This window comes from Orcinus orca, chromosome 3 (genome assembly GCF_937001465.1).
Source record: "Orcinus orca chromosome 3, mOrcOrc1.1, whole genome shotgun sequence".
Classification (NCBI taxonomy): Eukaryota; Metazoa; Chordata; class Mammalia; order Artiodactyla; family Delphinidae; genus Orcinus; species Orcinus orca.
Window position 1 is genome coordinate 62982648 of NC_064561.1, and position 25471 is coordinate 63008118.

A 25471-nucleotide genomic window follows, 5' to 3' on the forward strand; every position below is an offset into this window, starting at 1 on the left:
GATTAATCTCCAAAATATACAAACAGTTCATATAGCTCAATATCAAAAAAACACAAACAGCCTAATCAAAAAATGGGCAGAAGACCTAAATAGACATTTCTCCAAAGAAGATATACAGATGGCCAACAGGCACCTGAAAAGGTGCTAAACATCGCTAATTATTAGAGAAATGCAAATCAAAACTACAATGAGGTGTCACCTCGCACCAGTCAGAATGACCATCATCAAAAAGTCTACAAACAATAAATGCTGGAGAGGGTGTGGAGAAAAGGGAACCCTCCCACACTGTTGGTGGGAGTATAAATTGGTGCAGCCACTATGGAGAAAAGTATGGAGGTTTCTTAAAAAACTAAAAATAGAGCTACCATATGATCCAGTAATACCACTCCTGGGCGTATATCCGGAAAAGACAAAAACTCTAATTCAAAAAGATACACATACCCCAATGTTCATAGCACAACTATTCACAATAGCTGAGACATGGAAGCAACCTAAATGTCCATCAACAGATGAATGGCTAAAGAAGATATGGTGTGTATGTGTATACGTACATACACACACACACGATACAATATTACTCAGCCATAAAAAAGAATGAAATAATGCCATTTGCAGCATCATGGATGGACTTAGAGATTATCATACTAAGTGAAGTAAGCCAGACAGAGAAAGACAAATACCATATGATATCACTTATATGTGGAATCTAAAAAAATGATACAAAGGATCTTATTTACAAAACAGAAATAGACTCACAGACATAGAAAACAAACTTATGGTTACCAAAGGGGAAGGGGGTGGAGGAGGGATAAATTTGGAGTATGGGATTAGCAGATATACATTACCATATATAAAATAGATAAACAACAAGCTCCTACTGCATAGCACAGAGAAATATATTCAATATCTTCTAATAACCTATAACGGAAAAGAATCTGAAAAAGAATATATATATTCCAGTGTAGAAGGGTTCCCTTTTCTCCACACCCTCTCCAGCATTTGTTATTTGTAGACTTTTTGATGATGGCCATTCTGACAGGTGTGAGGCAATACTTCACAAACACACTGAATCACTTTGCTGTGCACCCGAAACACTGTAAATCAACTATACTTCAATTTTAAAAAGTATTAAAAAAAATAAAGAAGTGGCACTTGAACAGGACCTTAAAAAGTGTAGGCAGGATTTTGATACACTGAACCGTGGGGTGGTGAAAAGGTTGGATGGAAAGCCAGACAGTTCAGGAAATAATAAAACATTGGGAGGTACTTGGTATTTTGGTTCCTTTTTGCTTTTAACTGCCATGCATGGCAGTTAATCCTAAATAATATTAAAAATGTGCCCAGGATTTAAATGTATTCTTACTGAGACATTTGTCTGCACAGGCTCTTTTCCTTTAGTGAACCAACCACCTCTCCTTTATCCCCTAGCAATTCTGCCCAGTCCCTGTGATGCAGGTGGGCTGACCCTGCCCTGCCCTCTGGCTTCAGGTGTGGCCACGTGACCTAGTCCTGACCAGAGTATTCCTTATATCCCATCCACAGCAATTGCTCAGAGATGCACAGAGGACCTAAGGCAAGCTAATTAGCATCTCTGGCAGAGCTGTCAAGGAGTATGCCCTCAATTTCTCTAAGATTAAGAGCCTTAAGAATGATGTAGAGTTTGGCTGCCAATATCCTTCTCCTGGAAAGAACTTTCCTGAGAATGAAGAAAGCAGTAGCAGGCAGAGCAGAGAGACAGAGACATACAGAATTAGATTACTGTGAACTCATAGATCCTGCCACTGCTAAAATCTGCTCTTCAAATCTCCGTGAAACCACCAATCCTCTAGTCACCCTCTCCCAATTTTTTTTTTTTTTTTTTTGGTTAAGTTAGTTCGGCAAGGAATTCTGCAAATTACAACTGAAAACGACCTCACACATAGAGCGGATAAACTGTGTTGACACAAGGGAAATTTTCTTGGATAGGTTAGTCTAAATAAAAATTGATATTTCAGGTTGACCTCTGGCTTGGCCCACTTTTCTTTCTTGATGAATTGATGGCCTCAATCAGCAACTTCAGTTAAAATGATAAAACCACTGTGGTTATAATAATGGCCAAGTAGATGGCCGGACTTCAAATATTTTAGATCAAAACCACAACATTCTTTTAACCATGAATCACTGATTATTTCATGTATTTTAGGTACTTGAGTCCTTTCATTCCAGAGAATCCTGAAATAGTTCCCTGTCTGCACCCAGGATTCTATGAGTGTTACTTCATCCACCTCTGAAAGGTTATCTCTCTCTGTGCCTCCCTCCTTCCCCGCAGGCAGAAAGAGGCAGTATAGTCTGGAGAAGAGTCAATGTGCTTTCTTGAGAAATGAGAAAATTCTAATGACTCAACATGTGCTTATTTCTACTACCAAATTAGGGAAAGACTGTTACAAGTGACAACTAAAGATAACCCCCTCAGGATTTTTCTCTGCTACAAATTTTTGAATTGACATGAGGCAAAAAAAAAAAAAAATGAGGATGGACGTGGGAATGCAGTAGTTGCTGAAAAATCCTACTGTCTTCAAAAATGATACCAGTTTGCCCTCTTCATTTTATCTCCACAGGCAACTTGCCAAGAGTCAAGGCTGGGTAGTGCTCACTGTAGGAGTAGTGTTAGCAAAGCTAATTTCAGCATCTGTATAAAAATTTCCATCAGTTGCTTGCTGCTATCAAATATCACACTACCTGTGAAAGCTCTTTGAGGGATTGCATGTTAACTCCCTGCCCTGTTTTCAATGCAGCTGAGAATTGTGTTTGTCATCTGCCTCGCCTATTGGGTTCTTTTTGATCCCAGTTTTGACCCTCCTAATGCATCTTTAAGTGCCAATAGCAATTTTACATGTTGTTAATGTTCTTCCCAGGTAAGAATCTCATTTTCTATTTCAGTAGACTTCCATTGGTAAAAATGTCAAGTTTCCATTTATCAGAAATATTACATCCCCCTTTTTCCCCCCACAAAAAGACATCAGACAGCCATAAAAGTTAGACACAAGTGAGGTAGGTCAGCCTGCCCACCTTTAAACGAAAGTTCAGGTAAGAAATATTTTAGATATAAGGAAACTAGGGGGACACAGGACTTTAATTTCATCTTCGTTTTGTCAGTATCAGACAAAGGAGTCTTGGGATTTGGAATCAGGTCTTACTTGTGAAAGCTTCTGGATCGTTTCTGTCCAACAGGTATTTACTACGTGCCAGGCACTGAAGTAGGCAGTGTTGAAAGAGGCTTTCCTTTTTTTCTGGGGTGGTGGAGCTAGAGCGATATAAATCTGAGCTGTCTGTTGCTGTGTTTTGTGTAGTACGTGTTCATGAGTCTTTTGAATGCCATGCATCTGAACCCACTTTCTATGTTTGGGAACTCCCCCACCTTATGAATTTTGGTGGGTGGCGGAAACTGCCTCAGAATTAAGAAGCTGAAAATGCCAGCTTTATCAGTACTGCTTTCAACTAGGGGTCTAGGCTCTGTCAGTGACAGAGATCTGACTTGAACTTCAAACTGGAAGTTGGTGACACAAAGAGGGGACCCAGGAAGACTCATCTTTTCTTCTGTGCGAAAGTGGTAGGGGCTAATGCAAAGGTGACCTCCAACTGCAGTAACAGGAGGGGGGCCGCAGGAGGCCTCCGCGTTCAGAGCCTGCAAGGTCAGCCCTGGAAGTCAGCACTTGGTCATTTAAGGCAGTGTTCCTGGCAGAGTGGCCTCCAGTCAGGCTTTGCAGCCCTCCCAGAAATGCTGTGAATTTAGTAATTCTGCCTCTTCTTAATTAATTTATTATATTTTTAAAATTTTTTAATATTTATTTATTTGCCTGCTCCAGGTCTTAGTTGTGCCGTACAGGATCTTTTTTTTTTTTTTGCGGTACGCGGGCCTCTCACTGCTGTGGCCTCTCCCGTTATGGAGCACAGGCTCCGGACGCGCAGGCTCAGTGGCCATGGCTCACGGGCCTAGCCGCTCCGCGGCATGTGGGATCCTCCCGGACCGGGGCACGAACCCGTGTCCCCTTCATCGGCAGGCGGACTCTCAACCACTGCGCCACCAGGGAAGCCCCATACAGGATCTTTGATCTTTGTTGTGGCATGCGAACTCTCAGTTGCGGCATGTGGGATCTAGTTCCCTGACCAGGGATCGAACCCGGGCCCCCTGCATTGGGAGCGCAGAGTCTTACTCACTGGACCATCAGGGAAGTCCCTATTATTATTACTAACTGCAGTGGATTCTGTTGGAACCTGGGGGATGCACCTTCTTCCAACCCCATCGTGGAGAATGTTATTTGTAATTGGGGAGAATAATGCCAATATAGGGAAAGAAGTGGAGTTAAGATACAGGAGCAAACTGGCAAGACAGTCTGGGTCCTTAGAGGCCCTGAGATCAGCTCTCTGAACTTCCCATTTCATGAGCTAACAAATTCCCACTTTTATTTGAACTCATTTGAGGTGAGTTTCTGTCACTTGCAAGTAAAAGTTCTGACAAACACAGATGAAAGCAAATGAACATTACATATCAGGAGTCTCAAAAATATTCATCCCCTCTGAGCCAGCAATCGCTTTTCTATTCTTTGGAAATAATTTAAAATATTTAAAAGACAAAACCGAAATAGCAGGTGGGATTGGGCAAATGTTTGCATAACAAAGTGCTTCTAAAGAACAATATCCATGAAATTAGAGCCACTCGATGGCAATTCCAGGCGCATCTCTTTCATACCTTTTGCTTTACATTGGAAAGATTTTTCTTTCATTGCCAACCTAGTTTTATTCTATGTCTCTCTGTATAGCTTGTCCCTTGTTCTTTCCCCCTGAGTCTTTGGAAATTGCCTTTTGAGGCTCAAAATTGGCATAAACCATGAGACCGTGTAAATGCTTACATGCTTTTCAGCCCAGATTGCAGTTGAGGGCCAGAGGTTTGAAAGTGCCCTCACCAGGCCATGCTGCAAAACACTACACATGATCTGAATGTGCTCACGTTTCTAAAGGAGTTCTTTATGCTGAAATCTGGTTTGGAGGCCTCTGACCCAAGCCCAACAAACTCACTACAATGGCCTGGGCAAGATGCAAGGCAGTTAAAATACAGAGTGCTCAGGCCAAGATTCAGAGCGCCCGGACTTTGGTCCCAGTGTTTATTCACTGGCAAACTGTGTGGCCTTAGATAGTCCTTTCTTCTCGCTAAGCAGCAGACTCCGCATTTGCATAGGAAGACATTGGGCCAGATGGTTTTTTATGGTCCTTTTCAGCGCTCAGCACCTGTGTTTTTTATTTTTTTTTTTATTTTTGTCTGTGTTGGGTCTTCGTTGCTGCGTGTGGGCTTTCTCTAGTTGTGGTGAGCGCGGGCTACTCTTCACTGCAGTGCGCAGGCTTCTCATGGCGGTGGCTTCTCTTGTTGCAGAGCACGGGCTCTAGGTGCACAGGCTTCAGTAGTTGTGGCGCATGGGCTCAGTAGTTGTGGCTCATGGGCTCCAGAGCGCAGGCTCTGTAGTTGTGGCGTACAGGCTTAGGTGCTCTCCGGCATGTGGGATCTTTCCAGACCAGGGCTCGAACCAGTGTCCCCTTCATTGGCAGGTGGACTCTTAAATCACTGCACCACCAAGGAAGCCCAGCACCTGTGTTTTATGATTCCTTACAAGGTGGCATTTTTAAAGAAAGCCTGAGATAAACTTGGGTTAGGACTGCCTTTTATGCAACACCCAGTCTAGGTCGGGCCTCAGGCAGAGTCATGGGAGGAATTTGTTTGGATGAGTTTCCCCTTTGAAGAAATCTGCCCCTCTGAGTCCTGAGAGTCAAGTCTCCTGAACAAACTCCCAAGGATGGAGGCCTTATGTGGCCCCAATTCTGTTCCTGGCTGGAGGCACCCAGGGAGGTGGTCTGAGTTGGGTCTGGACAACCTGGTGATTCAGCCTTTACAAGGATCCATTTATCATAATATCAAGAACAACCATTTGAAACAACATTGTAAATCAACTATACTTCAATAAAATTAAAAAGAAAAAGAACAACCATTTGAAGTAGATGTTACTCCCTTACTGAGGAGGAAACTGAGGCTCGGAGAGTTCTAGTGACAGTAGCCAGTGAGAGAGCTGGGATTCAGACTCAGGTCTTTTGGTTTTAATGCCTGTGCTTTTCCCTCTGCCTGACTGACATCCTGCAGGTTTAACACCGTTGAACAGTGAGGCACACATTCAAAGAGGGTGACGTGGGCCAATCCCCACCTCCTCTTGGGTTTAATGAGACCATAGAGCACCTTAAGGTCACCAGCTATGGCCACATCCAGCTTTGTCTCTTGATCTCTGTGAGACCTTGAGCAAATTAATCTTTCTGAGCCTCAGTCTCCCTACCTGTAAAATGGGGTGAAGGTAATGGTATTTGCCTCACACAGAAGTTGCAAGAGGTAAATGGAAGTGCTTGGCATAATGAGTTTTCAGTAAGGTTAGTGGCACATAAAGGGTCCAATTTGCGTGCCCAAATGCAGCAAGTCCCACTGTTTCTACTTCCAAGTTTTCTCTCAAACTCATCCACTTCTCTCCATCACAGATGCCATCTTAGTCCAGGCCACCCATCCAGAAGACTTAAAACTGATCTTCTGTTTCTACTGTTGTACCCCAGAAATTCATTTCCCACACAAGAGCCAAAGTAATATATTAAATTGAAAATCAGGTCAGATGATTTTCCTGCTTTAATCTTTCTCATTGCATCTAGGATCCAAGCTCCCTTCATGACCATCGTTTCTTGGTCCCTCTATACCTTCCTCTGAAGTCTATTCTCATGCGTCTCACCTCATTGCTTATCACCCCTCAGCCAAGTGGGCATTCAGTTGGTTCCCCAAACTTAGCGAGTTCCATCTGGGATCAGGCTCAAGATGTCTTCCTTCGCTGGAACCCAGTTCTTTCCTTGTCACAGAGCTGCCCTCTTCTCATCACTCAGGTCTCAGCATCAATGCCTCCCCTGATCAAAGATCTTCCCTTTTATCCTCTATTTCATATCCTTGTATAGATAAGAGTTAGTTTATACAGCAGACACGCAGCACAATTTGTGATTATCTTGGTTATTTCGTATGTATGTAAGTGACATGGTTGGTGCTCTACCCATATGTTCTCAGATCCCTTTATCATTTCTGTGCAACTCAACTTCACTCCCAATAGCCAGCACCTGCAATTCTGTTGGAAGCCTTCCCTTGATCTTCTAGAACATACTTTGCCCCTTGGGGTAGCTCTTAACCACTGGCCGACAGGTATAGAGGTATAAATGCCCCAGATCTCTCACCTCTTGGCCAGGATAATTCTTCAGTCTGAGTTTTACACTGTTTCCTAGAGCTTTTCCAAGGGGTAAAGCATCAGTAGCCCACTGTGGTGAGTGGCTTCAAAACACACCTTAACTAGTCACCTCCCTCTCCTGTATGATGTTCCCACTCCCCCACCGATGTCCTCATTCCTCCCAAATGATCTATGAGCACTCAATCCTCATGTCAGAGTCTGATTCTGGGGGGAACCTAACTAAGACCATGGCTTTTTTCTTCTTTTTATCAATCCCAGTAGAGTGTACCTTTTATGTCTATCTTGTTCATTATTGTATCCTGCTGCCCAGTTTACTGTCTGGTACATAGTGACAGCACTCGATCTATATTTGTATAATGAGTACCTACTAGTGGTATTATTACTAGAATGTAGTGCTTTTTCCTTTCACTGAGTTTAGTTTATACCAGTAGCCTACCTTGCACCCACAGAATGTTACGTGCACCCTCCCAAACATACAGTATATAAAAGGAGATATTTTGTCTTCTATAGTGCTTTCAAGAGTAGCATTCCTGTTATTGTTTTAGCAAGGTTTGTTATGGCTAGAGGCTCTTTACAGGGAGGAGATCCCAAGAGACATTCTCTAGGACTGTGGCATTTCTTCCTGAAATCCCAGTGTGGGGATACCTCAGAGGTCTTTTCTGGGACAGACCCTGTTATGCTTATTTGTGGGTGGTTTAAGCAAAAAGCAACTGGATCCTGGACCAGGTGCTCCCAGTGAAATAAGATGGACAATTATGCAGGGAGAGGGGCAATAATAATACTAAAGAATAAAAAAGTCACCAACATGTTGGAATGTAAATTTGTGCAGTCACTGTGGAAAACAGTATGGAGGTTCCTCAGCAAACTGAAAATATAACTACCATATGATCCAGCAATTCCACTCCTGGGTATATATCTGAAAACACCAAAAACTCTAATTTGAAAAGATACATGCACAACAACGTTCACAGCAGCAATATTTACAATTGCCAGGATATAGAAGCAGCCCAGGTGCCCATCAACAGTTGAATGGATAAAGAAGATGTGGTTTATGTATACAACAGAATATTATGCAGCCATAAAAATGAATGAAATTTTGCCACTTGCCACAACATGGATGGACCTGGAGTGTATTATGCTTAGTGAAATAAGTCAGAGAAAGACAAATACTGTGTGATGTCGCTTATATGTGGGATCTGAAAAAAAACCAGTAGTGAATATAACAAAAAAGAAACAGATTCACAGACACAGAGAACAAACTGGCGGGGAGAGGGAAGGGGGAGGGGCAATATAGGCGTAGAGAATTCAGAGGAACAAACTACTGTGTATGAAATAAATAAGCTACAAGGATATATTGTATAGCACGGGGAATATAGCCAGTATTTTATAATAACTATAAGTGAAATATAACCTTTAAAAATTGTGAATCACTATGTGGTACACCTGAAACTTATATAATACTGTACATCCTCTATACCGCAGTAAAAAAAAAAAAAAATCACCAACGTGGACTAAGTGCACTTATGGGCCAGTCCTTGAGTGTGTCACATGTGTCATATTGTTTAATCCTCAGAACCACTGTGTGGGGTAGTTTGGATGTTACCTCATCCTCAGGTAAAGAGAGTGAGGCTCAGGGAGGTTAAATGACGTCCCAAGTGCATACAGCTAACAGGAGGTAGAACTGGGATTTGAAATCAGCTCTCATGACTTCAGAGGCCCTGCTCTTATTCCTCCATCTTGCCCCCTGAGTTAGAAATACTTAAACCAGCTCTCTAGGTGAACTAAGAGAAGTACTTTAGCCTGTAGAAGGTAAGATTGAAAATGAAATACAAAAATAAGATGCAACCCTCCAGAGTTGCCTTCAAAGACCTGTAGGCTTCCATGGAAAGAGAGAGCAGGTGTGTTTTGTGTGGCTCAATCTCAGAAAGACTTTTCTAAGATTGCTGGCAAGAAATGGAGGGAATAGACTAGGTTCAGGCACAGAAAACTCCCCCACACTGGAGTTCTGAAGGCAACAGTCAAGTGGGTGTCTCTGTGGGAAGTCAAAGAGGACTGAAGCATAGGAGAGTGGCTGGCTAGTTTGGAGGACCTTAAGATCTCCTGCAGGTGTGAGATTCTAGAATACAAAGGAATTAGAAGACTCACTCAGCCCCTGCACATGTGGTTGGTACCATGTAGTTCTGGAGTGACAAGATTTACACAGGTAACATGACTTGAGAGGAAGTTACTAACGCCACGTTAATAAATACAAAAGATACGTGCTACATATACTCTTTGCACAAGGAAAGCAGAGCTACTGTGCTGCAGGGTAGCATAATGCGATAGTCAAGAATGTGGGCTTGTGGAGAGGGTGTGGAGGAAAGGGAACCCTCCCACATGCTTGGTGGGAATGTAAATTGGTGCAACTGCTATGGAGAACAGTATGGAGGTGCCTTAAGAAACTAAAAATAGAGTTACCGTACGATCCAGCAGCCCTACTCCTGGGCATTTATCTGGAAAAGATGAAGACTCTAATCTGAAAAGATGCATGCACCCCAATGTTCGTAGCAGCACTATTTACAATAGCCAAGACATGGAAGCAACCTAAATGTCCATCAACAGGTGACTGGATAAAGAGGCTATGTTGATATGTATACACAATGGAATATTACTCAGCCATAAAAAAGAATGAAATAATACCATTTGCACCAACATGGATGGACTTAGAGATTATCATACTAAGTGAAGTAAATCAGAGAAGGACAAATATCATATGATATCACTTATATGTGGAATTAAAAAAATAACACAAATGAACTTATTTTACAAAGCAGAAACAGACTCACAGACACAGAAAACAAACTTATGATTACCAACAGGGAAAGGGTAGGGGAGGGCTAAATTAGGAGTTTGGGATTAGCAGATACAAGGTACTATATATAAAATAGATAAACAACAAGGTCCTACTGTATAGCACAGGGAACTATATTCAGTATCTTATAATAACCAATAAAGGAAAAGAATCTGAAAATATATATATATATAACTGAATCACTTTGCTGTATACTTGAAACTAACACAATATTATAAATCAGCTATAGTTCAAGTTTAAAAAATTTTAAAAAAACAATGTGGGCTTAGAGTTAGTCTACACAAGTAACTTTGGGCAAGCGACTCAGTTCTCTACTCCTGAACCTCAATTTCCTCTGCTGTTAAACAATGTTGCTCTGTGGTTTCAATAAGCTTTTGCAGGTATTTAGCCCAGGCCTGTGAAGACCATAAGGGTTCAAAACCAGTAACTATTTCTCTGAAAATCTTTAAATTTATATAGGTTAAAAAAAAAACATAAATGCAAATACTTCTGTATCATTTGCATATTCTGTAAAATATTTGAGACAGTGGAATTCTGAGACTCAGAGAATCTAAGACTTTTTCTAGCCATAGTGATTGCTTACATTTACTAAGCACTCAGATACACTTCATGTCACCAGGCTGGTTCTCAGCTAAGACAGGATTAGAAGCTGACTTTCCTGAATTTCAGGCTCTATTTTTCTCCACCTTTAATAGACCATTCTGCCTATCCCGATGACAGGTTTCCGAAAGGAATGGAGCATAAATATTTTGATCTAACTCTGTTTATATTTTGAGAAACACAGACCAGCTCCCGCTCAAAGCCTGCCATATCTCCTGATAACATATCTCCCCAAGGAATCCTCCCCCCAGCACTTGCTTCCTTGATCAGCTTCTCCCTTTCCTCCTCCTTCCTCCCTGCTTTCTGTTGCCCATCTACATCTCCCATGTGTCTTTTCTGCCTTTCTCTATCCCTACCCTCCTCTTTTCTCTGGCTCCATTTCCTCCTCTCTTGTCTCCCTCTCCATCCACTTAGACTCATTCCTACCACTTAAACCCTTACATTTATGACCAGGTGCACAGCATATCATGCTCATGGAGTTGCATTGGCTACAGACGACATCATGCTCTGGAAGGCTTCTCAACCACATCAGAATGGTGGTGTTGGTGCCAACAGGAACTAACCAGCAATGGCAGGTGGTGCAGGGCTCCCTGAGGTGCCAAGGGAACACCATACTTGTCTTGGTCACCCTGACTGATCTCGTTTAGAACCCAGTCCTTGGATGTAGGCAAACCTGGTTCAAATCCTGTCTCTGCCACTTCCTAGCAGTTCCTTCAACTGTAAAATGAGAAAACACCATGGACTTCCAAAGGCTGTTGGGAGAACTCAAGAAAACCATGCTTATTTCACACAGTGTCTGGCACACGGTGTGTGCTATGTGACAGTTGTAGTTATTAAGGTGCAAATTAATAATGTCCACCTCCCGTCTGGCTTCTCTCTCTTCTGGTCCCACCCTCCTTGCCCAAGCAATCGGGCCAAGCACTCTGCGTGCTGGCGTTTGCCTGATTCTCGAGGCTTTGGGACAGCAAGTAGAGGAGAAGTTAGAAAACCCAGGACCTCTCTCAATCACAAAGTTTTATGATCGTGAAAAAAAAAAAATCTTAGTGTTCCAACAACTTAAGAAAATAAAAACAAAATAAAAAGAAACATGTTTAACAGCAAATTCTTTTCCTTTCTCACACAAAGGGAAGTAAAAGGAGGAGATGGAAAATGTCTTTTTGTTAAAATGTGGGCTTCTGCATCCTTTTTATAATCTCTTAAGGGGAAGAAAATGCTGCCATCTCCTTTTGTTCTTCAATCATCCCCTTCCGCCTTCCTTCAATGAGAAACTGGAAGTCCAGAAGATTACCTCTCCTGCTTCCCCAGAAAGCCAGAAAGAGAAGTTTTCTCTTCTGCCCCTCCATTTCTCTGCCATTCCTGTTTATTAAGCAAAAGTCCCAAATCAGGTTTATGTCAGCCTTGCCTTTCTCCTATCCAGGCAGCTCATTAATATCACAGCCAATCACCCTTCCGGAACACAGCTCTGCAGAGATCTATTCCTGCTCCATGCCCACTGACTCTGCTGCGTTGCCTTGGCAACCAAATAAAACACTTCTATGTGTGCGGCCGTATCATCCTCAATTCCGCAAATCCAGGGCAACCTGCTCAGAGGGCGGCGCCTGCCAGTCAGTTGGTGTTCTCCTCTCTCTCTGGCTCCGTTCTGCTCTGATTTCTTTTTTCACCTCCCAATTACCTCTGAATCCCCTGCAAGCACTTACGTGCCATTCCTAGCACACCTGGCCTTGAGTCAAGGAACACCCTTGTCAACAAGACAGGGGCTGGAAGGGATCCTGGGGACGAGATGGCTGGGATGTCTCCTCTCCTCTAGCCTCAGGGGGAGACACCAGGGGCTCCTGAACCTTGAAGATTCTGAATCTAACTGCAGTGTCTTGCAATATCGCCAACATCATGCATTCAGTACTTCAATATTTATTGAATGCTGGTTGCATTTCAGGCACTGTGCTGAGTACAGAGGAGACAAGACACTTCCTTGACCTCATGGACCTTATGTGTGCTACGAGGCCAGAGGGTAGCACTGGGGACTCTGGGAGCCTGAGGAGGAACAAGTGGCCGGCTGGCTTGGGATTTGGGACAGAGGGCTGACTTCCTGGAGGAGAGAAGGCTACACTGAGACCAGAGGATGGGTTGCAGTCAGCCGTGTGGGCCAGTTTCCCAGTTAGGCAGATGGTTCCATACTTGCCTTCTCTAACACTGGCAGGTGGCTGATACCCTCAGCTGGGGTGGTTTGCTTCAGGCACCCCGGGAGTTATTTGCCTTATTTCTCCTGTCTCCAGGCTAAAGTTTTCCTGTTAGCCTCTCAGGGAAGAGTAACAGTGAATGATCCAAGCTCTCTCACCTCTTCACTTGGCTTTCCAGGCTGTGCGTGTGAATGGCAGCCAAAAGGCACATTTTCCCAAACCAGCAGCCTTGGGACCATGATGCCAGGACTCACCACCCAATGTACATGCCTCTCAGTGTATTCTGAGGTTTGCAGTCCTCAGTGTCGCGGGTTTCTATGAATGGTTAAGCATCAGACCATTTGCATTTTAAAAAATGCAACCTCAACAATTGCCCCAAACACAAATACAGGAATGCTCAGTTTTGATCTGCAGCCATTTCCTCCCATTGTGTTTTCTTATATGAACATTTATTGAGCACAAGCCTCTTATCTGTGAGGTAGAGAAAATGGTAGCACCTATCTCAGTGGGTTGTAGAAAGAATTAAGTTTAAGTGAGATTCTGTAGGTAAAAGTGCTTTACCCAGTGCCTGACATAGTACGTCCTTTGTTTAACATTTATTAACTGCATCATAATTATTACTTTACGTGGATGTGTCCCAAAAGACCATGAGCTCTTTAAGGGAGGGTTTCAGCCATTTTGGTGAATTAGTCAGTTTTCCTGGGTCTCTTCCATGTCTACATGTTATTAAGGATCATATCTTATTTGCTTTTGTTCTTCACTAGAGCCTGGCAAAGGGTCTTACTCATAAAAGGCATCCTGTATATGCTTGTTGAATGAATGAGGCATAGGAAAAAATAATAATGCCTCACACTTACTGTCATGGAGTACCATGCGTCACGCCCTGTGCTAAGAACTTCACAAGAATTATCTTGACTTATCCTCCAAATGATGCCACGATCACCGTTACCCCTGTGTCTTCAGTGTAGTAAAATGGCAGGCTGACCGCAGTCAGTGTAGTAGTACTTTCTGAGATTAACCTACCTGGATGAGTGCAAGCAGACAGTTAACCTTTACTAGGAGCTTATACTTTGTCCAGACCCTGTGCTAAGCACTTTACAAGAATCGCCTCATTAACTCCTCCCAAGAACACTATGAGTTAAGTTTCCTATTTTCATTTTGTAGCAACGATGCTCAGAATTACTAAGTAACTTGCCCAGAAGCACACAGCCAGTATACATTTATGAAGAGCCTTTGTCCTGAATCACAGCATTATCTTTTTTTTATATATAAATTTATTTATTTATTTTTGGCTGTGTTGGGTCTTTGTTTCTGTGCGAGGGCTTTCTCTAGTTGCGCGAGTGTGGGCCACTCTTCATCGCGGTGCGCGGGCCTCTCACTGTCGCGGCCTCTCTTGTTGCGGAGCACAGGCTCCAGACACGCAGACTCAGTAGTTATGGCTCACGGGCTTAGTTGCTCCGTGGCATGTGGGATCTTCCCAGACCAGGGCTCGAACCCGTGTCCCCTGCATTGGCAGGCAGATTCTCAACCACTGCGCCACCAGGGAAGCCCTCACAGCATTATCTTGTTTGCTTATCTCATTGGAAGTCTAAGGTCAGAAGCAGCAGAAAACTGGAATACATATGTTAAAAATGATACAAAAACACCTACTCCTCTTACTCAGAAAAAAGTTTTAAATATGTGTGTGTATATGTACATATATATATACAATCACATACATGTACACACACACACAGGGGGCAATGAGGAGTTATTGTTTAATTGGTACAGAGTTTCAGTATGGGATGATGAAAAGTTCTGGAGATAGATAGTGGTGATGGTTACAAAACAATGTCAATATACTTAATGCCACTGACCTATACACGTAAAAATGGCTAAAATGGCAACCTGTATGTTATTTACATTATATACATGTGTGATGTAGGTTTGTCAGCATGAGAGGTGCAGGGGCCATGTTCCTACCTGAAGTAACTGCCTTCCCTTCATGTAGGAGGCCAGGTCAATTTAGCTCATAACTCAGGAGCAAATTCTTCTAGTGCCTCATCTTTTCTGTCACTGGTATCCCTGGGACTAAGTGTACATTAACTCAACATGAAGTGTTTCCCCCATGATCAAAGGAGCACATAGAATTTGTGGTGTCTGATGCAGGAGTTTGGCCATATATGGAGAGGCATTTCCTATCTTCTTAGGGTTAGCAATTCATGAGCTAAGTGGCTTTGAACCTGGCCCATTGTGTTTTCTGGACAGTACTGTTTGTCACCCAAAAAGGTATTTAATAAGGTGATTCCCAACTAGAATATTTCAGTATGCCTACTGTAATAAGCTGCTCATTCCTCACATAGCTTTGTCATGGTTCTATCCATAAAGAGTTCATTTCTGCATTATGAAGGGTTATTCCATGATGCCATGAAGTCTACCGGAGACATGAATACATTCATTATTTATTCATCCATTCGAAAAATATTTGGGGGTTCCTAATCTGGGCCAGGTTGTAGGCTGGGTACTCCAAGCACAGTATTGAGACACAGGACAAGTTGCCTGTTCTGCTGGTGTTTGGAAAAAAGATTGGAAAAATGACAGAGATCTGAGGTGAACTCAGCTGCTATGTGAGTCCTGGAGTCTGAGACCATGAGCATTCCTGGTATGGGCTTTCAATGGTGTGAGCTTTCAGGACAGAGCCTGGCATGTAGCAGGCACTTAGAAGCAGTCTGTTGAATGCCCTGGCTTCTGACCTGGGGATCTAGAACGGTGTGACCCTGGGGGCGGACACAGACCCAAGTTGCAGGAAGCAGCTCACGACAGATGGACTTGTCTTTCCTTGTCCTGTGTTCTACTCCTTGCTTTGGGTGTGCTGGCTCGTGTTCCTGCAGGCTAGGGTTGTCAGGTAACCTGACCATTTCAGTGGAAAAGAGTGGCTCTGTCTGCCAGTGAAGTGGAGACTGCTGCTCAGTTACCCAGTGAGCTCAGCCATCTGCTTGGAGCAGAGGTATCTTGTTTGGCTGCACTGAATCCATCAGGCCACATGATGACAGGTAAGCAGTTTGGCTGCAGAGAGACTTTATTACAGAGTAACTGACACATGCCTTCCTAGCAGTGGTATTGAAGCAGGTAACAGGTCACCCCATCTCCACTCCATCTGTTTCCTTCTCCCTCTCTTCCAACTTCCATTCTGTTCAAGATATCCTTGTCCTGCCCTGACTTTCCTAGCACCCACATGCCCAGAGTAGACCCTGCTTTTTCACTCCTTGACCATGTCCTTCCTGACCATTAAAACACCTATTTTTTGTAGGAAGTTTCTTTTTATTGGCCAAACTTCATTTCCCTTAAACTGAACCACCTCCTCGCCTGACATTTTCATAAACCATCATCTTTTGTGTCTAAGGCTTCTTTGTCTTAATCACTTTACTGGGTTATAATTTACATACCAAAAATGAGCTTTTTAAAAATGTACAGTTTGATGAATTTAGACAAACCTATATCCACCACATAAAACATTTGCATTACCCAAAAACCCACTATAGTTTATAGTTTTGCCATTTCTAGAATTTTATATAAATGGAATCACACAACATGTACTCTTCAGTAAGACATTCCTTTTTTCATATCTTAACATTTCTAAAATTGGATGTATCTTACAGTGAACATCTAACATGGTAATGCTTCTTTTCCCTTAAGAGCTATAACTAAATAATATATCTTACAATAGATAATATCTTTAAATCAGGGATATGTTATATATATATACACACACACATATGTTCACATATATATTTATTTATGTATGCTTAGACACATGTATCTAACTAGTTGGTTTTACCATTAGACGGTAAGCACTGGGAAGGTAGAATCTTTACTTTGCTGTGTGGGTTCCCAGTGTACCTATAGCTGACTACTGACAGAAGCTAAATAAATACTGCAGAAGGTGGTGATAGTGAGTTTCAAACAGTTTTCCAAAAATATCTTCTAATGACAAGAGCTTGCCTAAAACTCTTCTTGGCATGAGTCAACAGTCTCTAACCACAATAAAGGTTCTCTCTGGGGGCTTAACTACCTCTGCATTAGTATGAGACAGCATTTCCCCAAATTTGTTCCATGACAATTAACACTACTCAAGGTACTAATGAAAGGAGGGAGAGGGGAGTATCACTGTTACAGAAATTTGGGGAACGTTTCTTCTTCTTATCTACCACTTAGAGATTCACAGCTCATTAGCGTGCTAAAAGTGCTGAAAAGTCCTGCGGCAAAGAAAAAATGTTTGGCTCTGTTTCAGTCCAGGTTTGTTTGACCCTGGAGCTTTAGGGAACATCCATTAATAGCTTACAGAATACAGTTTGTGAAAGACTGTCATATAAGCATGAATTTAAAGATAAGAAAGAAAGGGAGAAGATAATGAGATTGAAGAGAGCTGTATGTGGGCTGGGCCCAGCTAAGCCCAAAGCTATGTAATGGTGCCTGGAATGGGATGGATGACGATGCTCTTTCTGAGTCAAGGGCTGAACAGCACTTTCCCTCATTCCATAATCTTTTTATAGTATGAAGGGACATGTGGGAAGACAACCTAAGAGGCAACAAAATGACACACAATATGCGTTGACTGATCCCTTAGGTGACATGCCCCAGCGCATGTGCTGGATAATTGAGGTTGAGTGAGGAGAACCTTCTATCCCAGGCATCTGCCTGGGCCATCCACTGGGGGTCAAAACGCTGTGTTTGTCTACTGGCCAGATACCTCTAACTGATGAGAAAACTGAAGCAGGTAATAGAATGGTTTGCTAAAACAGAGAGAAGCCCACCTGCAGGAATTACCCTGATCATTTAAATGATGGTAAAATCCTTCTCCGAAATAGCATTGACCCAGTACACACAGAGATGAAAGGACATCAGAGTGGGACCAGTAAAAATCAGGCAGAGACTCAAAGAAATGTATAAGGGCTCCCTTTCATTTTTAAAAATATTATTTTAAACATCATCATACAGTGAAATTGACTTTTTTTTCTCTTGGTATATATTCCTATGAATGTTAACACATACACAGATTTATTAACTGCCACCACAAACAGGATACAGGACAGCCCCTTCATCCCATAAAATTCCCTCATGCTATCCCTTTATAATCCTCTCCCAACCCAGAACCCCTGGTAACCACTGAAAACCACTATTTTTCATCACTACAGTTTTGTCTTTTCGTGAAGCCCCTGTCCTTTTGCTATCTCCTTTGCTTAATTTTTTAACAGAAGTCTCTGCATGTTTATGTGTGGGTGCAAATCCAATGCCCCAAGCTTTCTCCTCTATTGTTAATTTTGTTATTTAACATTTTTTAACATCTATTATGTACCATACTATACTAAGCTTTTCACATACATTATCTCATTTTAATCTCACAATAGCCTTCTGATATATGTACGCCATTATTATCCCCATTACACAAATATGGAAACTGCAGGTCAGGGAGGTTAAGTGACTTGCCTGAGGCCTCATAGCTCACAAGTAACTGAATCCCAGCACAAACCCAGCTCCATTTGACCACAATCCTTAAACACTAATCAGTAAAAGGGAGGGAACTGTAACTAGGAAGGAGGTCCGTGGAGAGAGGGTTGGGAGCAAAGCCAGTTTGGGGCCATGTGGTTTTTTAAAAGGTTTGCATATGTGGGTGGATCTGGGGAACCATCTGGGCCTCCTGACTTCAGCTCCTACCTTTATGTCTTCCTCCTCAGCTCCTACCTTTATGTCTTCCTCCACTTGCCGCATCCAGGCCTTGCTGACCCAGTGGCATCTGCCTGCTGTTTTCAGGGGCTTGGGATGGTTTTAGTCCCATTGTAAATTTAGCAGAAACCACCGTCTGTGTCACAGCTCTGCCGAAGGACACAGCAGCTGAAACCCAGGAAAAGGGGCTGGGCGCCTTCTGGTTTCTACCCAGCCTCAATTCCCTCATGTGCCTTCTGACCTCATTTTGCCATCTCAGCTGCTTGCAACACCAGCTGAAAACGTTTCTAGGACACGGCCACCTGGTCTGTGTGCTGTAGGTGGCAGGTGTGTTCTTGCTGAGACAGGGCAAGTGAGACAGGAATGTGTGTGGTTGGCGTGTTGTTTAACAAAGAAGGGAGAGAGTCCTGCCCTGCAAGGCCCAGGGCGGCGACGTCTGTATTGGGGATAGAGAGATGCAGGGGGAAGGAAAGCTAGACCTTAATGAGGAACTGGTGATGCTGCGGAGGTGTACCAGGTTGTTGCCCTTTGTATGGCGTCCTGCTGAGCCTGCCATTTGGGGAAGTGACGTAGCACGTTTTGTCCTAGAATCAAGTCCTTGCTCCTAAAGGGTCTTGGAAGTGAGCTGCCAAGTCAGCGCATGCTGGGAGAAATCACACACCTGAATCATGGCCACAGATCCTTTGGAGACACACAAAGCAAACCAAAAATCAGGGTACCCAGGACCATCTCTGGAGGACACTCGATTAACAAGGGAGTGAGAGATGTTGTGTAATTTAGACTGGAAAGTCTTGAGTCGCTTTAATAAGAATAACAGCTCATATTTATTGAGCTTGTAATAGGAACCAGTTGCGGTGCTACGAGCTAACTGACATTAACAGTTTCATTTATTTCTCCCCACTGACGCTCTGAGGTAGATACTACTGTTATCTCTAGTTTATAAAAGGGGAGTTAGAGGCACTGAGGTTTAAGTGATTCATCCAAATTACACAACTATCAAGGGGCAGAATCAGGATTTGAATTCTGGTATTTTTCAAACCTAACTTTGCAAATTTTATCTTCACTGCTTTCTTGCCTTTTTTCTATTTTTTCTTAAATAAATTTATTTATTTATTTTTGGCTGCATTGGGTCTTTGTTGCTGCCCGCGGGCTTTCTTTAGTTGTGATGAGCGGGGGCTACTCTTCACTGCGGTGCGCGGGCTTCTCACTGTGGTGGCTTGGCTTGTTGCGGAGCATGGGCTCTAGGCACACAGGCTTCAGTAGTTGTGGCACATGGGCTCAGTAGTTGTGGCTCGCGGGCTCTAGAGTACAGGCTCAGTAGTCCTGGCGCATGGGCTTAGTTGCTCCACGGCATGTGGGATCTTCCCGGACCAGGGCTCAAACCCATGTCCCCTGCATTGGCAGGCGGATTCTTAACCACTGTGCCACCAGGGAAGCCCCTCTTGCCTGTTCTAATTCAGAAATATTATTAAAGGATAACAGATGGAGGAGGAAGAGAGATCAGCTATACAGAAGCCCATAATCTTCTCGAAGGCTTGCAAAGTTCCTCTGGCTCACCTGCAGTACGGGAAGGAATAAGAGCCCGTGGGATTTGCACTGCCATGGGCCCTCCAGGAGTCTGCCGATCTCCCCTGTTGGTTTGAAATAATTGCGTGCTGTAGAAACCCACAGCCGTTTCTCAAGTTTTCTTTTTACACAATCGGCTTAGGAGGGTTTTAGACAGGTAGGCACAGTGGACTATTATTTTGTCTCTTGGGCTGGCACCGTGAAGTGTGACTGTTGGTTCCACCCTAGTATACTGGCTGGCACAAAAAGTACCAGGCCTCTTTGAGCCAACAGAAACATCTTGATGAGCTTGTGGTTTTGATGAGTTTAGGAGAGCAGAACAGACTTTGAGCTTAAAAAGCTGCTGGACAGGAAGTTAAATGAACTCTTTGGGAGTGCCACCTTAACATCGAGTCCTTTGGAAGAGGTGTTTTAGAAAATGGTACCCTGTGACAACAGGTTATTTATGCCGTAGTAGGGTAGTACTTGATACTTAGTATTATCCTGGCCTGGACTCATCATAGACTCAAGTTCAATAATAAGACCTATTACACTCTCCTGCAAGGGCTATCACTCCTGCTGTATTTTGTAGAATGCTTCATGCACGGCAGGGCACACTAAACAGTCAATAATAATGCTTACTATGATAACGACCTTCCTAATGCCTTTCATCTAAGGATCTCAAAGTGCTTTGCAAACACTCATTAGTTAAGCCTCACAGCGGCTCTCTGTTTTTGTAATACATTTTCCCATTTTACAGAATTTTAAATTGCGACCCAGCAAGCTTAAGTGGCTTGCCCAAAGACATACAGCCAGTTTAAATTAATGATAATGATGATACTTTGCATTTACACGGCATAGGTTTTCTAAGGTGCTATGAGTATGTTGTAAAGATAATTTTTACACTATCCTGCAGGAAGAGGGGTAGCAAGTATTACTAAGTGTTGACTGGATTGGGTAAACTGAGGCTGAGAGGGCAAGTAGGTTGGTGAGGGTTTGACTGAGGATGCAAGGCCATCACTCCGCCTCTCAGAACAGTGTGGCCTCCCAGATAATCCACAATTCTCTGAACCCAGGGACACGTGATCGCTTTCACACTTATAGGAAAGGTAGCTGTATTTGGGGGAGTAGAACAGGTTGCAGAATTACAGCCGTATTTACATCCAGGAATAGTTTGTTCATATCCCCATTGAGAGAGGCAAAAGAGATGACACGAGGCACTTGGAGAAAGGTAGGCTCAGGAAATGAAGGAAACAGGGGCAGTTGCGGGCTGGCTGCCAGCTCTGCTCTCTTGTAGAGAGTCTTCACTAAACCAGGTCCTGCCTGAAAGCAGGAGCCCTCAACGGCTTGGTTCTCCATTTCAGCCTCATGGCAGGACTCCAGTGCAGCTCAGAGGATGGGCACAACCCCATCACCGGCACCTTGGTCTGAAGTGACAGGTCCTTGTAAAAGAGTTCCAGGGACATGCAGCATCTTACTGGCTGTCTCTTCCGTTGGACCAGCTCTAGTTCCTACAACTCCCTATGCCGGGAGGGGCCTGGGAATCCTCTGTGGTTCAAAAAGTAGGTAGCTGTGGATCCATCTGTTGCTACCTTTTCTTAGCAACGTAGCCACATCGAAAAAAGATGAAAGCATGAACAAAAACATGCGAAGGTGGTAGGGGACTTGCCTTCTCCCAGTCCCCCGACACTCTGAGTGATCGATGATACTCTGCCCTGCAGGGACTTTGCAGACTTTGCAGCGCAAGGGAGGGGGGAGGTTGCTGGGTCTTAGGAATTCAAAGGGAGATTTGCTGACCAAAGATAGAACCTAATGCTCTATAAACACAGCCTGCCTCAGAAAGTTTGCTCCGCAACCCTGACCCCGCCTTTTCCAGGCCTGTGGATTCTGATTGATGACTAGACCTAGGGCTAATAAGGAGCCTTAAACAAGGGCGCCAAGCCCTCTTCGGGAATGTGTTCACGCACACAGGCCCAATGGCACTAAAAAGTCCGCAGTGAAGAAATCACACCAATGCCCTGCTTCTTCCCGCTCTCATTTTGGAATGTTTCCATACACCCCTACTGCATGGGTGGCTTAAAGGTGCAGGGAACCCGAAGAGGGGTGAGCTCTTGGAAGGAATACTTTAGAAACTTGCTCTGAACGCACACCACAAGGCTATTCTTCTTCAGTGGGAAGGAATCCAGGGAAGACCCTCCCACCCTCTGCTGCTCTTCACAGCAGGGAGTCGTGAGACTCTGCTGCCAGTGTTAAAGCTTGCTTCAGGTGGGACTTCACAGAATACCACTGAGACTTTCTAAGTATGCCAACCACCCAAGCCACAGCTTGCCATGTCCACGTGGACACACTGACTGCAAGGGTGACAGCAAATAATCCTCCTGGAGCCACAAGGACCACGCCCTTCTCTTGAAATGTCCCCTTACCCAGCTTCCCATATCCAGGTCAGATAGAGTCCTGAGGATGTGCCCACAAGGCTGGAGAGAGCGATTCACATTACAAACACCAAAAACATTACTGGGTGATCTCCCGGGGCTCTCCTGCGGCTCTTCATTTTTTTTTTATTGCAGCCTCTGATGTGTACTTTGTGTATGTTTTATTCATTTTGTAAAGTAAGACACACCTGCGGGGCTCCTACACACATCTATTGTACTTCACAGCGAGCCTTTCCTGTCAATCACTCTACCCACATATACGCTCCCTTCCCACGTGAAATTTGGGCAGTTAAGTGTCTTGATAACTTTGAACCATTATGAATGAGCATTGTCATCATGGCACTTTATGACTGGGGATGGAAAGATGGATCGGGGTAAAATGCAAACAAAACCTGACATTTGGAAACTTCTTTGAGATCTCAAAAGCAACAAGCAGTTAGATTTGTTTTTCTTTTTTCCCATCCTCTGTGCATTTCCCGTGCCCTGGTTTGGCCTCAGAACAGCAGAAATGTAAGACCAAAAATACAATCAAGAAAGCTTTCCTTGTCCTACCACCTTCTGGACGAGGAGCAGGGAGAACCTGGGAAGCTTTAACAATCTAAGCATTCGTGGGTGGATCAGATAGGCTCAGGATTCCACCAAGTCTCAGTACAACGATCACCGCCCACAGAAACTTATCCCCAGGGAATCCTCCGCAGGGGGTCTTTGAAATGTAACTAAAAGAACAGAAGCCCCAACTGCTGGTGCAGGCAAACCCAACCTCCAAGTGGACACAGTAGGAACAAATGAGATCTTTCTTACCCCATCCATGTGGATTCTGATGTTAGGCACCAGCTGGAAAGGGCTGCACTGCAGACCTCGGGGGTGAGTCTTGCTCTTCCTGCTGCCCTGTGAGGTCAGCACGCCAGGCCTGCAGAGGGAGCCCCCTCCCCCCGAGCCCTGGCCCGAGCGCACGCCATCCAGAAGGCGCACGAGCAGCAGGTTGGCCGGCAGCGCCTCGATGCTGCAAAACACCAGGGTCCTGCATTCGGGGCACCTCAGCTCTTTGTGGGTCTTGAAAATCCTCTGGAGACATGGTTTGCAGAAGGTGTGCTGGCAAGGGAGGACTTTGGCGGTGACATCGAGCTTTTCGAGGCACACGGGGCACTCCAGAAGATCAAGTAATGTCACATCATCCATTTTATTTTAAAACTCCAGTCCTGACCCGGAGGGGCTAAGTCCACATGGTCAGGTCAGCTGAGCCAAAGGGGCAGAGACTGCCTCTTGAGAGTGTCCGGATGCCTGCCGGTTTGAAGGAGAAAGGAAGAGAAGAAAAAACTGTGAGTGCTCGGAGAGGTGTATCCCACCTACATCCAGCCAGCGTCTCATAAGGCAGTTTGCAAGGACTTTGCTCCCGCACCCAAGTTTCAGATGACTCATTCTGATTCAGTGCTAGCAGGTATAAGGCTGATGTGAGGGAGCTGTCAGCACAGCCGGCCACTGGCTACTTACTCATTGCCTCTCGGTGTGCAAGGCAAGAGGGGGAAACAGAACTGGCCTGTTGAGGGGACAAAGCCACCCCGCTCTCTCAGCCAGGGCTCCAAGGGTGAAAGCCCTCAGGCAGTCCATCTGGGTCTCAAATGAAAGGCCCCTCAGGATGCAATTTCTCTGAAGCTATTTACTCTTTCTTTTCCCCCCTTCTTTTAAGTTTATCTGCTATGCACCATACTATAACAAACTGTTTACATAGATAAATGTATCTGAATCTCACGTAGTTGTAGAATTCTTTCCTTCACAATACATCTTCCCCCGTTATTTTGTTCTAGCAATGTACAAGAAACATTTCTACTAGAAACTAATTTTCAAAAATTCTTTTGTCAACTCCAGGCCATGTGGCTTGGAAGTTTCTTTTTTTTTGTTTTCTTTCTTTCCTCTCTCTTTTTTCTCACCTTGATTATCTTAGCCTCAGAGACAATAGCCCTCCCATATGATAAAGTTGCACAGCCTGTTTTGTTACTTTGACAATGGTTCTCAGTTTCAACTGAAGCAGATAGGAATTCTGGATTGTGGTCACAGCCTGCAAGAACCAAGATGGAGCAGCGTACACAGGTGTGTGTGTGCGCCTATGTGTGTGTGTATTCTGAAAATCATCCTTGTCCCAGAAACAGTTTCCTTTCGGATGTCTGCAAAGAAGTCTCCCCTTTAGGAGAGTCTCCAGGGAAGAGGTCCCCGGCCCTCACAGCGCCAGGGCTTGGGCGACCGCATTCGCGGGAGGTTTGGCACGACAGCCGGCGGCCCCACTGGTGAATAAAGCAGACAGGACACACCAGGCTGAGAGCCGGCGCCGGCCTTCCTGAGACAACTCTCCAAAGATGTCAGCGCGGGGAGGTGTGCGGGGGCCACTAACCTTGAGTTTGTAATCCCGGCTGAGTTCAGCTCAGCACGGTTCTCGGTTGCCGCTCCGCCAGGCTCCCTCGACCGGCTTCCATCTCCCTGGGAGCTGCTGCCGCCGCTGCTTTGCAAACTTTTACAACTCGAGCCTTACTCACTTCAGGGATCGCTTTACTCAGCCCTATTAACGCTTTCAGCGCTGGGCGCCGGCAGTGCTTTCCTCTGAGCTTACTGCTACTGATCCTTCCTTTGTGCAACGGAGTCGATTTCTGGGAAGAGATTACAGGGGGCAAAATATTTTGCTAGCTCATAAGGCCAAATATTTACAAAGTTTATATTTTCACCTTTCTCATTTTCGCTCCTTTCCCAGACGCTGAAACACACTCAGTTATAAACATGCCCCGGTGATTGTGTTTATTTTAACCTTTTATGAGGATTTCCTGAAAACGTCAAACGTATTAACGGTAGCTATGATACCAAAGATAAACCGGCCACCTAAAAAAT

At 44.2% G+C, this 25471-nt stretch overlaps 1 protein-coding gene across 2 annotated transcripts in view; it reads right to left on the bottom strand.

The window, feature by feature from the left end:
- The window catches only part of SH3RF2 (SH3 domain containing ring finger 2), a 143513-nt gene extending 118370 nt beyond the window's left edge, over nucleotides 1–25143 (bottom strand). Inside the window, exons 1-2 of one of the 2 annotated variants that reach the window (XM_033406860.2) lie at nucleotides 24984–25142; nucleotides 23399–23878 (exon numbers count right to left, since the gene is read on the bottom strand). In XM_033406860.2, the coding sequence (XP_033262751.2) occupies nucleotides 23399–23776 (378 nt within the window). In that variant the 5' untranslated portion in view covers nucleotides 23777–23878; nucleotides 24984–25142. Of the gene's footprint in view, nucleotides 1–23398; nucleotides 23879–24983 lie in introns of both variants that reach the window. The other variant, XM_033406861.2, reaches the window with a different exon arrangement.
- Between the last annotated feature and the right edge of the window lie 328 nt (nucleotides 25144–25471).